Source organism: Pseudorca crassidens, chromosome 15, assembly GCF_039906515.1.
Source record: "Pseudorca crassidens isolate mPseCra1 chromosome 15, mPseCra1.hap1, whole genome shotgun sequence".
In the NCBI taxonomy this organism is placed as follows: Eukaryota; Metazoa; Chordata; class Mammalia; order Artiodactyla; family Delphinidae; genus Pseudorca; species Pseudorca crassidens.
Genome location: NC_090310.1, coordinates 1,273,836 through 1,287,957, shown reverse-complemented (window position 1 = coordinate 1,287,957; position 14,122 = coordinate 1,273,836). Strand labels below are relative to the sequence as shown.

At 59.0% G+C, this 14,122-nt stretch overlaps 2 protein-coding genes across 5 annotated transcripts in view; both read left to right on the top strand.

The window, feature by feature from the left end:
• Positions 1-14,122, top strand: part of PSMG3 (proteasome assembly chaperone 3) — a 476,610-nt gene that overhangs the window by 172,252 nt on the left and 290,236 nt on the right. The window lies entirely within an intron of this gene.
• MAD1L1 (mitotic arrest deficient 1 like 1) overlaps positions 1-14,122 on the top strand; it is a 316,541-nt gene that overhangs the window by 188,903 nt on the left and 113,516 nt on the right. For all 4 annotated transcript variants that reach the window (XM_067705326.1, XM_067705328.1, XM_067705327.1 and 1 more), the window contains one exon: positions 8,373-8,429. In XM_067705326.1, coding sequence (XP_067561427.1) covers positions 8,373-8,429 — 57 coding nt within the window. The remainder of the gene's footprint in view (positions 1-8,372; positions 8,430-14,122) is intronic.

Here is a 14,122-nt window from a genome sequence, read left to right as displayed (position 1 = left end):
CACATGTCCTGCACATGTCCTCCCTGTAGGTGAGGGAGCCCCCCAAGTCCCTCCCCCTTGAATTCCCCCCAAGAGCCCCGCCTGGGCCTGAGCTGCTGTCGTGGAAAGGGTCAAGCACAGAGGGGCTGCAGCAGGGCATTCCTGGGCCAGGCCAACCGGGCACTGTCCCCTGGCCTTTTTGGAGTGTGTGCAGGCAGCTGAAGAAAGGCTGACTGACTCCAAGTGTTGGAAACACCCATCACCTTTGGAAAGTGGAGGTCGTGGTTGGATTCGTTGTGCCCTGTGGGTCAGGCCTGGGTCTGCTCCTGCTGAGGGCTGTACGCCTCCCGGTCTCCACCAGGTGGCAGCAGACAAAGCCAGCCGGTCCTGCTCCCTGGTTCAGGCCCCCAGCAGGGTGGGATGTGGACTGTACTGAGGGACCCCGGACAGGGCAGGGGCTCCTGCTCAGCCTTGGTTCTTTTTTCTGCACATCACCGAGACCTCTTCTTGTCTCCTTCCAGCCCTCTGGGAACCTGTACTGGGACAAGGATGTCCTTCCCCCTCCCTCCTGCTTCCTTCCTCCCCAGCCGTCCGCTGACCTGATCTGTACCAGGCCCCGCCAAGCATAGGCCCCCAGGAGCCCCCCGCCCAATTAGGAGCCACTGGGAACTGGAGCTGTGTGGCTCTGGGTTGGCCCCGAGCTGCGGGAGCTTGGCTGGGAGAAGCTGCCTCCGTGGGGGGCTGGGGGAGCCAGCTGCCCGGTGCAGTATGAGGATGAGGGGTCCTGGCTGGGCTGGGCTGGCGGGATCCGCAGAGAGCCTCCTACAGGAAGGACCCTGCGCCCGAGTTCATGTTCAAGCTGGCGCTGCTGGAGCAGAGGGGCCTTTGCCGTCAGGCCTGGCTCTAGGGTTAGGACTGAGTGTGGAGTAAGAGGGAGCGTGTGGGACTCCGGCCTTCCAGGGAGCTCTGCCCTCGTTCTCTTGCCGGTGGTGCACACTGTCCTCTTAGAGATCGGACCGCTCACGGCCACCTCGCTGTGCACCCGAGGAGAGAGGGCCGGGGCCGGGGCTCCAGGACCCGAGGGGTTTCTCCCAGCACTCGGTAGCGGCACAGAAGTGACAGGTGCGGGGAGACACGTACACGGCAGAAGGCTTTTCTCTAGTGTCCGGAGGGTGGGAGGGAGTATGGTGTAGAAGGGGAGAAATTGGGGAAATGGGAAACATTGGGCAAATTGGGGAATATTCGCCTCATTCCTGAGCGTTGCAGCCAGCGGCCCCGTCACCCCATCAGCGAGCTCCCTGGATTCGCCCAGCCGGGCCGTCAGGGGGCCGCCCCACGGTAGTGTCTCAGCTGTTCTCACGTGGGCCCGGAGGGGGGCTCCCCGAGCACCTTGGAGGGTGTGCTGCCCTGACGGGGGCGCCCACCTCCCATCAGCGCCTGCCTCCAGCCCCCGCTGGCCCTGGGATCCCCCGGGGGAAGGGCGGGGGTTCTTGTGGGGGGCCCTCTGGTGGCCGCTGGCGGCTCCCCTGGACTGGGTCTCATCCCAGGAGGAGGACTGGGTTAGGGAGAATGTGACCCCAACATGAGGAACTAAGCCCATTAGTGAAGAACAGGAAGGGGTTCAGGAAGGGGGCTGGCGGGGGTGGGGCGAGGTCTTGGATTCAGGAAAGAGCTGGGAGGAGCCCAGGGCGAAGTGGGTGTGAAGGCGGTGCCCTCTGTGCCCAGAACTGCGAGGCTGGTGATGGGCCGTGTGGAGGGAGCCCTGCAAGTGCTCTGCCCCCCGCCCCCCGTCCTCACTCCACAAGGCCCCGTAGGCGTGCTCCTTTAAGGCAAGTCACAAAACCCGGGTGCTGGCCTGACCTGCCTTCAGTCCCAGCAGTTTCCTGGTAGAGCCGAGGGCTTCTGTGCAGCTCCGGGTGGGGTGCTGGGTAAGGGGGGAGGAGCGGGCGGATGCTTTCTCTGCATGCACGTGAGGCTCTGGGGCAGCCTGGGGGTCCCCGGCCCAGACCCGCTTCCCATCTCCAGCCTGGCCCCTTTGCAGGGGGGCACCCAGGCTCTCTGAACCCTGTCTCACCCCTCTGAGGCCCTGAGCAGCCAGGGAGAGGCCTGCGGCTCAGGAGGCTGGAGCCTGGACGCTGGGGTTTGGGCAGGACAGGCCCCTGTGCCGTCCCTTGTGGGTCCGCTCCTACGGCCTCAAGAGAGGGGACAGGCTCAGAGGCGCCTGGCTTTGACCTCACCCTCCAGGTCAGAGTGGCCCCGTGCTGGAGCCGAGCCGTGCAGGGCGGGGCTGGTGTCCTTCGGGCAGTTTTCCTCTTCTTGTTCTATTAAACAGTAACATTTCACGTCTCAGGGTCTCGGAGAACGACCCGCACTTGGAGCCTCTGGAAGCTGCTTCAAGCTGCCTGGCAGAAGTTTATTAGTTGAGCATCACGTATTGACAGATGGTAGGAAGTTATGTAACTTTACAGAACCCGTTTGTTAAGGGTTCCTCAGAGCCTCCAGGCGACCCATCCGTCCTCAGGCTGTGATGCAAGCACCGTTTGGGGGCACATGGCAGCGCAGACGAGAGCAGAGCACTGCTCGCAGCCCCACGGTCCCCGTTTTGTTCCGCTGTCTTGGGGGACCGCCGGGAGCAGCCAGGTGCGTGCAGGGAAGACGTCCCCACAGCCCCCGGGCCTGACGGTGTAGACGGATTAGTGTCCCTCACCCGCCTGAGAGAGCGCTGCCTGGGCGTCAGGGTCGGGGCGCCCTGGGCTCTGGGTGCCTGGTGGAGGTGAGGGCCCCTCTCCCCGCCCCTCCCCCGCCACACCCTTCTTTCTCCCTCCAGCCTTCTTCCCTTTCCTTCCGTATTTCTTTCTGTTCTCTCTTTGTGTCTGTCTGTTTCTGTCTTTGCCCTGCTCTGTCCTCTCACCTCCACTGCCCCCTTCTCCTTGGCCTCTCTCCACCTCCTCGCTCACCCCCAAGCTCCTGTTGCTTTTCACGCAGAGATCAGCAGGCGTTGTCTGTAAAGGGCCAGACAGTGAGTGCTGTGGGCTGTGTGGCCACGTGGTCTTGATCACAGCCCCTCAGCTCTGCGGCTGTATAGCTCAGGAGCAGCCGTGGGCCGTCAGTAGATGGTGGGTGTGGCTCTGTGCCAGTGAAACTTTACAGATAAAACCGGTGGTGGGCTGGATTTGTGGGCAGGCTGTAGTTGCCAGCCCCCTCTTCTAGCTCCTCTTGTCTGGGACCCCGAGACCCTGCTGCTTGACGTGAGAGCTGCCGCGCCTGCCCCATGGGACCTGGCCAGCCCCTGGTGTGCCCACGGCAGGCGCCCTCTCACAGGTACAGGGGGCGTGCTGCTCCGTCGGCCCTACCTTTCACTTGCTGGAGAAGGAGCGGGACCCACAGATGTGGGCACAGGGAATTTGAAAAATGCATCCACTTCTTAGAGAGGCATTACATTTCACCCGTTTAGCTTAATCAGTCAGTTCTAAAGGGAAACATGCTTTGATTCTAGCAAAAACATCTCAGTACCACCAAGCAGAAGTGTTGAGATCGGGAGGATCCCAGCAGCCCGACTCTGGTGCCGTTTTGCACGGGTTTTACTTATTCCATCTAATAAAGCGGCTGCAGAAGTCGGTAGCATGTGTCATGAATCCTCCTCTGTCGACAGGGCTATAAATATGCGGCTCATGCCACCTTGATTCAAGATATCAGCCTGATGTGTTTTTCTGATTTATTTAATTAAACCAGATTATGGTGCTGCTGGCTGCTGCATGGAGGTCTGTGGAAAGTCCCAGTTTCAGAGTGCAGCAGTGATTTCCAACTCCCAGCCTAGGAGGAGGTGGGCGCGACACTGCTCCCTCTCCCTCGCTCCTCCCGGACTTCTGTGAGGGCGCACGTCACAGCCTTTCTGTCGCCGTCCCCTGGCCGTGGGGGGCTTGGCTTCAGGAAGAACAGCAGCTTTTGAACCCTACATTGTTCACCAGATCCAGATTTTTTTCTTCCTTGTGAAAGTGTTTAGTGCTCCCCTCATATAAGGATCTTGAGATGACTCTCCTGTAAAAAAGCACAGATGAAACAAACTGGAAAATCTTGAGACAGAGTTACAAGATGAGCAACGTGCTAAATAAATGGAAAACAGAAGGCAGGCAAACAGGGAGAAAATAATACCAGAGACCCGGGCTCTGGGAATCCTCTGCGGTTGGACACGGATCTGACGTGCAGAGGCCACAGGCAACGGGCGAGGGCCATGTTCTATTTTTAGTTTTTTGAGTCCCCTCCATACTCTTTCCCGTAGTGGCTGCACCAGCTTACATTCGCACCATCAGTGCACAGCACATTCTTCAACACTTGCTGTCTGTTGTCATTTTGATAATACCCATCCTAACAGGTGTGAGGTGATATCTCTGTGGTTGTGATTTGTATTTCCCTGATGGTTAGTGATGTTGAGCATCTTTTCATTTACCTGTTGGCTGTTTTTATTCTTTGGAAAAACTTCTGTTCAGATCCTTCCACCATTTCTTAATTGGCTTTTGGGTTTTTTTAACCATTCAGTTGTATGAGTTCCTTATATATGTTGGATATTAACTCCTTGATGCATGGTTTGCAAATATTTTCTCCCATTCCATAGGTCACTTTTCATTTTGTTGTTGCCTTTGCTGTGCAGAAGCTTTTTAGTTTGTTTTTTTTCTATTTCTGTCAAAAATGCCAGTGGAATTTTGATAGAGATTACATTGAACCCGTAGCTTGCTTTGGGTAGTGCGGACAGTTGAACAGTATTAGTTCTTCCAGTCCCCGAACACAGGATGTCTTTCCATTTATCTGTCATTTCAGTGTCTGCTTTCAGTCTCTTTTGAGTATATGGATCTTTTATCTCCTCGGTTAAATTTATTCCTAAGTATTTTATTGTTCTTTGATGCTGTCGTAAATGGGACTGTTCAGTTTCTTGTTCGGATGGTTCATTATTAGCGTATAGAAATGCAGCTTACTTTTGTATGTTGATTTTATACACTGCAACTTTACTGAATTTGTTCATTAATTCTGACAGGGTTCCTGTGGAGTTTTTAGGATTTTCTATAAATAAGATCATAACATCTGCAGAGCGACAATTTTACTTCTTCCTTTCCTCTTTGGATGCCTTCTGTTTCTTTTTCTTGTCTGATTGCTCTGGCTAGGACTTCCAGTACTATGTTGAATATGAGTGGTGAGAGTGGGCATCCTTGCCTTGTTCCTGATTTTAGAAGAAAAGCTTTCAGCTTCTCACGGTTGAATGTGACATTAGCTACGGGCTTTATTGTGTTGAAGTACATTCCTTTGGTACCTAATTAATTTTTGTCATGAGAGGATATGAGTTTTGTCAGACGCTTTCTCTGCATCTCTTGAGATAATCGCGTTATCCTTCGTTGTGTTAATGTGTATCCCGTTGATTGATTTGTGCATGTTGAGCCATCCTTGCATTCCATGGATAAATCCCACGTAACCACGGTGTATGATCCTTTTAATGTGCTGTTGAATTCAGTTTGCTAGTATTTTGCTGAGGATTTTTGCGTCTGTGTTCATCAGGGATATTGGCCAGTGGGTGTTTTGGTTTTTGTCTTTTTTTTTTTTTCTCTTGTCTGACTTTGGTATCAGGGTAATGCTAGGCTTGTAAAATTAGTTTGGAAGTGTTCCCTTCTCTTCGATTTTTCTTGGAAGAGTTTGAAAAGGATTGGTATTAATACTTTTTTAAATGTTTGGTAAAGTTCACCAGTGAAGCCATGTGGTCCTGGGCCTTTCTTTGTAGGGAGGTTTTTGGTTTTCTTTTTTAACTGATTGATTTTTCTTACTCTTTACTGGTCTGTCCATATTTTCTGTTTTTTTAACGATTCATTCTTGATTATTTGTATATTTCTAGGAGTTTATTTCTTTTAGGTTGTCCAGTTTCTTGGTGTATAATGTTGATCACAGTAGTTCTTGAGTCTTTGTGTTTTTATGGTATCCTTGGTGATTTCATTTATGACTTTATTTATTTGAGCCTTATCTTTTTTCTTAATTAGTTTAGCTAAAGGTTTGTCAATTTTGCTTATCTTTAAAAAACAACAACAACAAAACAGCTCCTGGTTTTGTTGATCTGTTCTGTTCGGGTCCGAGGGTGGTTGTGTCTCAGTCCACGTTCTGTGAGGGGCTAACAGCTGAAAACTGCTCCTTCACCTTGTGGCGCTCCCAGCCCAGGCCTCTGTTCCAGGTCACACGGCTGGAACGCAGAGATGTTGGGATTCATCTCTCTTGTCTGGCTTCACCCCTGCAGTGGCCTGAGTGGCCAGGAGGGCTCGTGAAGACAGATCTGCTGGGTCCTCCCCAGCTCTGGGGCGTGGGGGGCTGAAACGTTGCACTTCCCACAAGTCCCAGGGGTGTTGCAGCTGTGGTCCTAGGCCCATCACCTGCAGGGTAACCACACTAGCTGTTGAAGCCAGGACGGGGTCCAGGTCCGCTGTGGAAGTACCACCGTGGCCCTGTGAGCACCAGTGGGGCCTGGCGGGCTCCAGGTCTGGGAGAGGTATCGGCTGCTTCAGCTGCAGAGGTGGGTTCTGAGGGGTGAAGGCCTCCGTCCTGCAGGCTGCCCAGGAGCCAGGACTTCCCGGCAGAGCCTCGGCTCCAGGCCGAGCCGGCACGTGCGCTGCCTGCCTGCTTACGTGCCGACGTGCTCTGCGGCCATGGGAAGCGTGGCTCACTCCTGCCTTCAGGCTGACGTCCATGTGGGGAGGCGCCCTCTCTGCCCCTCAGGGCTGCTGCCAGGTGGAAGCGGTGTGTCTATGGGCCGTTGCCTGGACGGGCCCCTGTCAACCGGCCGGCTTCCTCGCCTCTTTTATCTTCCCACTTTGTCACAAGCCTGTGTGTGAAGTGGAGCCGAGAGGCAGGGGGCCTGAGACTCTGGTCTCGTTCTGTCCATGAGACCTGCAGCCTTGGGCTTTGCGGCCTCCTGTCCTGCCTGCACCCGGCTGCAGGGATGGCTTCTCCCCTGCGCCTGGGCTCCTGTGCTTCTGCGCTGGCGGGAGCTGGGCAGCAGTTCTCACTCAGAGATCAAAGTGGCCACGCGCGGTCTCAGTGCCCCCTTTGCCGTCACACGTGGTGCGTGGGCCGGGGCTCGCGCCTGGGGTCTGGCAGGAGTGTGATGCCCCCGGACGGCCTGACGCAGCCCTGCGGTCACGGGTCCCCTCCCGCCTGCTCCGGGGTGTGCTGCCCCCGGGACGGCCGGTTCCCTTCCTCCTGTCCGCCCCCCCAGCCCCGCCATGTGCCTGCCCCCCCAGCTCCACTGCACCCAGCCTGGCCAGGGCGGGACGTAACGTGAGGGATCGTGCCTCCCCGAGGCTATTCCAGGAGGCCGTCCCTTCAGGAAGCGCGCGGCCTCGGTCACGCGAGCAGCCGTGAGGAGCGGCTGACGGTCAGTCTCTGACGCGGCCCACGGCCCCGCCAGCCCCCTGCTCCCTGGGGTGCTCGCTGCAGGCGGAGCCCCCCGTTGAAGGCTCGCCCCGCGGGGTCCCCGTCGTCACCGCCGCCTCAGGATCCTGAGTGCAGAGTGAGCACCAGGTGGGCGGCCGCCACGTCCTCGCTCTCCTCTCCCAGGTGAGACGACGGCCCAGGGCGGCGAGGGCTCAAGCGGGGTCCCCGGGGGTACGCGACGCCCACACCCAGTGCCGGGCGTCCGAGGGGTGCGTGTGGACCGCGGCTGCTCCGGTCCTCCGACACTGGGTGCTGTCGGCCTTTAATTTCCCGCGTGACTGGGCCGTGGAGCAGCTTCGCGGGCACGTCTTCCCCGGCGAGGCCTCCGCTCACACGGTCTCCCTCCTGTGCTCAGTCCTGCCGCTCCCGCCGGTTCCGCCGCGGCCCCAGGGGGCGGGGCTGGGGGCGGGGCTTTGAGCCGGCGCGGTGGGGGCCACGCCTCCCCTGTTTCCTTCCTGTTTCCTTCCCTCAGATCCGAGCCCTGTGCTGCCTGCGTGTCGTGGAGGCCGGGAGCCCACTGTTTCCGGGGTTTCGTCTGGTTTTCTGGCTGGTTCGGGAGGGAGGGTAAATCCAGCGCCCGTTGCTTCATCTTGTCCCCGTTGCGGCTCGACGACTGTGTCCCACCCCCGCTGTCCTGGTCCCCTCTTGAGGAGCGCTGTGGTTGGTCAGTGCCTCCTGCCTGCTGGACTGTGGCCCGGTCCCCGGCCTCTTACCAGGGGCGCTAAGACTGCAGCCCGAATCTCTCTCCCCTTCGGGCGGCAGGCTTGGGGCGGACTTGGCGAGTTATCACGTTCCTGCGGCCCCTCTTTGCAAACAGTGGGAATTCGGGGTCTCCCCCGGCAGCAGTGGATGTGGCAGAGGTGGGGGAGGGGTGGTCGCTTCGGCCCCAGGAGGAGAAAGCCCACTGACCCACTTTCTGTCTTGTCTTGAAGGCTCAGCTGTCACAGGCCCTGGAGGAGCTGGGAGGCCAGAAACAAAGAGCCGACATGGTGAGTCCCTGAGGCACACGCCTGGTTGGTGGCCCTTGTGGCCAAAGGGAAGCCCAGGGCCTGGGTACCTTAGCGCGTCGGGACCCGCCCTGCAGGCACAGGCGTGTGGCCCCCTGGCCGTGGCCCAGGCCAGACACCCACCCCCTCCACCCCTGGCACAGACTGCGGGGCTCCCCCCGGCCGGCTCTGAGGTGGGGACGGCGGTGCATCTCCTGCTCAGGTCACAGCCACACGACACGCTGACCCCACGCTGACCCCACGGGCCCCGGAGCGTGTGCACGCTGAGCGCAGGGCTCTCCAGCCTCGCGTGGCTACTTTGTGGCACGTTTGTTTCTCTGCTGTCGCCGTGGGCTGACTGCTGATGTCAGATCACGTCCGCCCCGCCCTCCGTGCAGCCGGGGGAGCCCTTACCTGGGCGCGTGCAGACACGACCCCGGAGCCCTGGCTGGCGCCCCCGTGCCTGGAGGGTCCTTACCACCCACTGGGGGCCAGAGGGACTCGGCCTTCTGGCATCCTCATCCTGCACAAACCGTGAGCCGCTCTGGCCCTGGTCTGGGCGCTGAGGGGATGAAGCCCCGGGCACAGGAGGGCCACAGGTGTGGGGAGGGGAGGGGCATCTGCTCATGTCATCGGGTTGCTCTGCCCGGGCCACATGCCAGCCGGGTTGGGGGCACCCGGGAAGCTGCCGTGGGCACTGGGACTGGCGGCTGGAGTCGGGCTCCTGTCTCGGTGTCGGCGCCGCCCAGCCCCGCCTCTCGTGGGCATGCACAGTGGGGATGACCGCCGGGTGGAAGAGACACATCCTTGAATTTGCTCTGTCCACTGATGCTGCGACCCTCAGTGTCGGGGGCTGGGTGAGGAATCGGGGGTGGGGTGGGATGGGAGGATCGGGGAGCGCGGGTTCGGGGGAAGTGTGGCGGTCTGAGAGGCAGTTGTACATTGGGCTGTGGGGGCTTTTGGGCGTCCGGAGTCCCCGAGTCAAGGCCGGGAAGCACCTGGGTGTTCCCGGTGGGTAGGTACCCAGCGAGCCAAGCCCTGCCTGGCTGCTCCAGTCCGAGGCATCTGTCCTGGGGGGCAGTTCCACTCAGAGTCAGAGAAGGACATGTGCAGCGAGGGACCCTAGGTCCCGTGTGTAAGGGCAGCCGTGAGAGGAGCCCAGGGCTTCCCGGTGATGGGATTTCATCAGTGAGCCTCTGAGAGCTGTTTCCTGGGGCAGCAGGGGCACGTCTGGGCCTGCGGAAGTCCTAGAGGTGGGAAGGCAGCCTGACTGCGTGCTGGCTGAGGGAGGGGGCACCTGGGGCAGCGAGCGCAGCTGCCTGGCCTCCAGACCCGGGGCGGGAGGGGGCGAGGGGGCTTGGGGGGAGCGTGCTTCCTTCTCGTCCACCGACTTTGCCACCCGGGGTGGGGTGGGGTGGGGTGGGGTGTCCTTGAAGCCTGATGCTTCCTCTTGATGAGGTCCTGAGGACTCAGTGATCTGTGTCTCCTCTGTCGCCCCCTCGGTGCTGGCCTGAGTTGGCGTGTGCCCTCGGGCTGTGTTTCCGTGATGTGCACGAGGCAGGAGGAGGTGCGTGGGCATCTGATGCCCGAGGCCTCAAGGCTGAGAAGTGAGGATGCCTTGGAGCTGATGCCTCAGCCCTTCCCTGGCCCTGGGGCTTGTGGATAGGAGCCGGTGCCTCCCGCGCAAGAGGGAGGACAGACCCTGCTGCACTTGGCCACTGGCTCTGGCCCTCAGGCCAGGGTGGGCGCTGAGCTGGGGAGGCCGGGGCACCCCGAGGGACGCAGGGCCGCAGGGCCGCAGGGCTGTGTGCCTTCCAGCCTGTGCTCTTTTTTAGTTTCAACCCGTATAGTTTCCGTCCCTTGTGTGAATCACCAGGGGCTTTGAAATCCTGACACCTGTTCCCTCCTCTAGACCGATTAAGTTAGAACTGGTCGGGGGGGGGGGCCCAGGCAGGGGTGTCATTTCATGTCTTCCTGGGCAAGTCTGATGTCAGCCAGGGTGGAGAGCCTCCGGCAGGCCTGGTGTCCCCAGACTCGGCGCAGGCCACTGGGGGACCTTGGGGACTGTGCTCCATGGGGAGCTTCGGATGAAACGTGCCTTGTCCCAGTGGTACTGACCCTGCAGAGGCGGGCAGCAGTGCGGGGCCTGGCCTTGCCTGAGCTGACGGCCATGTGCGGAGATGAGGTGCCGGCGGCCTTCGTGTGCGCAAGCCAGGCGCTGTGGGCCCCTTACACTGGTTCTTTCTTGCTTGCTTTTGGGTCTGGGCTGTAGCTGTCTCCTCAGACAGGTTTTTAATCTCTGCCTTTTTTTTTTTTTTTTTTGAACATCTTTATTGGAGTATAAATGCTTTAAAATGGTGTGTTAGTTTCTGCTTTATAACAAAGTGAATCAGCTATACATATGCATATATACCCACATCTCCTCCCTCCCACACTCCCTATCCCACCCCTCTGAGGGGTCACAAAGCACCCAGCTGACCTCCCTGTGCTGTGCGGCTGCTTCCCACTAGCTGTCTGTTTTACATTTGGTAGTGTATGTATGTCCTTGCCTCTCTCCCGCTTCGTCCCAGCTTCCCCTTCCCCTCCCCGTGTCCTCAAGTCCCTTCTCTGGGTCTGATCTCTGCCTTTGATGGTCTAATCTTTAGCTTATTTCGTGTTATTTCACTTTCCCCTTCTTTTTCTGAGTTAAAGGGAAAATGAGAAACGGCGGTGCCCGGGGCCCAGGAGTGCAGGTGAGCCACACTCAGTCCAGGAGCTTGTGTGAGCCCCTGCTCTCCCTCCCGAACTGGTTCCAGGGGTGTCCTGCAGCCCCCGAGGAGATGAAGGCTAGGCAGGCTGGTGCAGGGGCTGGCAGCTAGAAGCCTGACAGGTCCGTAGTCAAGCCCTCAGGGAGTGAGATTACCCAGAAAATGCATGCATTTGGTTAGGGGGAGGTTTCTGCTCTCGTGTAAACCCCTGAGGGGATGGAGAAGTAAGAAGTTGAAGAGGGGGACAGTGGCCCAGAGTGCACTGTGGGACCCGGGGGGGGGCGGGCACAGTCACCCCTCCCACCCATTCCAGTGACAGCCTTGGTGCCACTGGGGGCGTCTCCGGTGCTGGGAGGGCAGGGCTCCTCTGGGTCTGGACGGTGAGAAGTCTGCATCCGGGGGCTGCTGACTGTAACCCCAGGCCCTCTGTCCAGGACAGCTGCGAACGGGGCCCCGGCTCCTGGAGCATCTCTCCCACCTGCAGCTGCTGACCTGCTGTTTGCTGGCCCAGAGTCAGTTCACTAGGTAGGAAAGGAGAGAGAAAAAAAGAAAAATTTAAGCATCTTTAGCTAATTGCAGATGACAAGACAAAGGCGGTCTGACTTTTTGTTGATAATTAGCAAACATAATTAGTAAGTGTGAGCACAGTTCATGTTTTTTTCTTTAAATGCAATTGATATCACAAGGAAAGACGTCCCTGGCTGTAGTTGTATCGTTGACACGCCTCACCCTAATTAGATCAGGCCGGCCATGGCTGCAGAAAGGAGTTTTTTTTTTTTTTTGCGGTATGCGGGCCTCTCACTGTTGTGGCCTCTCCCGTTGCAGAGCACAGGCTCCGGACGCGACGCGCAGGCTCAGCGGCCATGGCTCACGGGCCCAGCCGCTCCGCGGCATGTGGGATCTTCCTGGACCGGGGCGCGAACCCGTGTCCCCTGCATCAGCAGGCGGAGTCTCAGCCACTGCGCCACCAGGGAAGCCCAAAAGGATTTTTTTGACTCTTTTTTTTTTTTAACTAAACATGCTCTTTTTTCTTTTCTTTTTTTAATTAATTTATTTATGGCTGCGTTGGGTCTTCGTTGCTGCGCACGGGCTTTCTCTAGCTGTGGTGAGCGGGGGCTACTCTTGGTTGCCGTGCACGGGCTTCTCATTGCAGTGGCTTCTCTTGTTGCGGAGCACGGGCTCTAGGCACATGAACTTCCGTAGTTGTGGCTCACAGGCTCTAGGCACGTGGGCTCAATAGTTGTGGCTCACGGGCTCAGTAGTCGTGGCTCACCGGCTCTAGGTGCAGGGGCTTCAGTAGTTGTGGCTCGCGGGCTCTAGAGCGCAGGCTCAGTAACTGTGGCTCACAGGCTCAGTAGTCATGACTCACGGGCTCTAGGCACATGGCCTTCAGTAGTTGTGGCTCGCGGGCTCTAGAGCGGAGGCTCAGTAACTGTGGCTCACGGGCTCAGTATTGTGGCTCACGGGCTGAGTAGTCGTGACTCACGGGCTCTAGGCACATGGGCTTCAGTAGTTGTGGCTCGCGGGCTCTAGAACGCAGGCTCAGTAGTTGTGGCGCACGGGCTTAGTTGCTCTGCGGCATGTCGGATCTTCCCAGACCAGGGTTCAAACCCATGTCCCCTGCACTGGCAGGTGGACTCCTAACCACTGTGCCACCAGGGAAGCCCTTGACCCTAACTGTAAAGAGTGCTGCAGTGCTTTATAACTTCAGGGAGCGAGGACTGGATGTTCGTCTTCTGACTCTGGGGACTTGCCCCTCACAGCCCCGTGCCACTGTCCGCCTCCCAGTGCCCCTCCCGGAAGCACTTCCCGGACAGGGGGCAGAGCACGCGCGGCCCGGCTGACTAGCTCCCGCCCCCCACTGCTCTCCTGCTTCGGTGCAGCTCGAAGCGGGCAGTGTGGTCTTGGCTACGCATGTTGAGGCTGCTGCGGGCCTCCTGATAGCAAGCGCTTTACACCAAGGTTCTGCCACCTGAGGACAGCCCCGCAAGGCGGGTCAAGGAACGCGCAGGCCTCCCGGGCTCTCCTTCCGCAAAAGCACCAGCAGCGTTTGCTCTGGCTCCGAGGGGCTGGAGCATGGATCGCAAGGATGGTGGCGAGACCACCTGTGGCCCTGCTAGGGGCTGTGCCCACCGCAGTGGGCCTTGCTGACACTGCATCATCATCGACCCAGCGTCGAGGGCCGGTGAATCACCAGGAGGGGGTGCGAGCCTCCACTGTTCAACGCTGGCAGCCATCGCCCGTGTGCCCCCCCCACCCCACCCCCGCTGGAGGACCCGGCCTTATCGCAGTCTGCCAGCTGCTTCCCGTGAATTACTAAAAGCACCTCTGTGCGTGGTGGTGACTCATTTCGCGTTCTGGATCTGTCCTGCACAACTGGAGAACTTCGTCCTTGGCAGGAGTGTGGGTCAGGCTCATCGGAGGAGGTGCCCAGTGGCACCATGAGGAGTGGGCCTCCCGCAGCCCCGGGTCCCCTGCCCGGGAGCCTCTGCGCCTTCTCTTCCATCCCAGACACCTGCCTTCCCCTCCTCAACCCCGAGAGAAACGCTGATCTCTCAGGAGCCTCGCACGGAGGCGTGAGTGCACGTGTTTGAAAAGACCCGAGGGACTTGTTGGGACGTGTTGGTTGAGCCTCTGAGGTGGGCCCCTTCTCCCGCTGGCCCCGCGGAGGCCGGCTGGAGGCTGGCTGCCTCCCCACGGAGGCCCTCGTGTCTCAGGACGAGGCTCCTCCCCCGGGAGGGAAGTGAGCATGCGCGCGGGGCGGGGGCGGGGCGGCGTTAAATGCGTCTCCTGTTTGGGGCAGCGTCCAGGGGCGGAGCCTGTGCTGTTCTGTGATGTGCGGCCGGCCGTGCTCCCCACCTTCCCATGTGGACGTCTTCACTTCCTCCCTGTTGGGCCCCCCAGGCCCTTCTGCTGTCGCTGAGCACATGATGTCCTTCGTCATGCTGT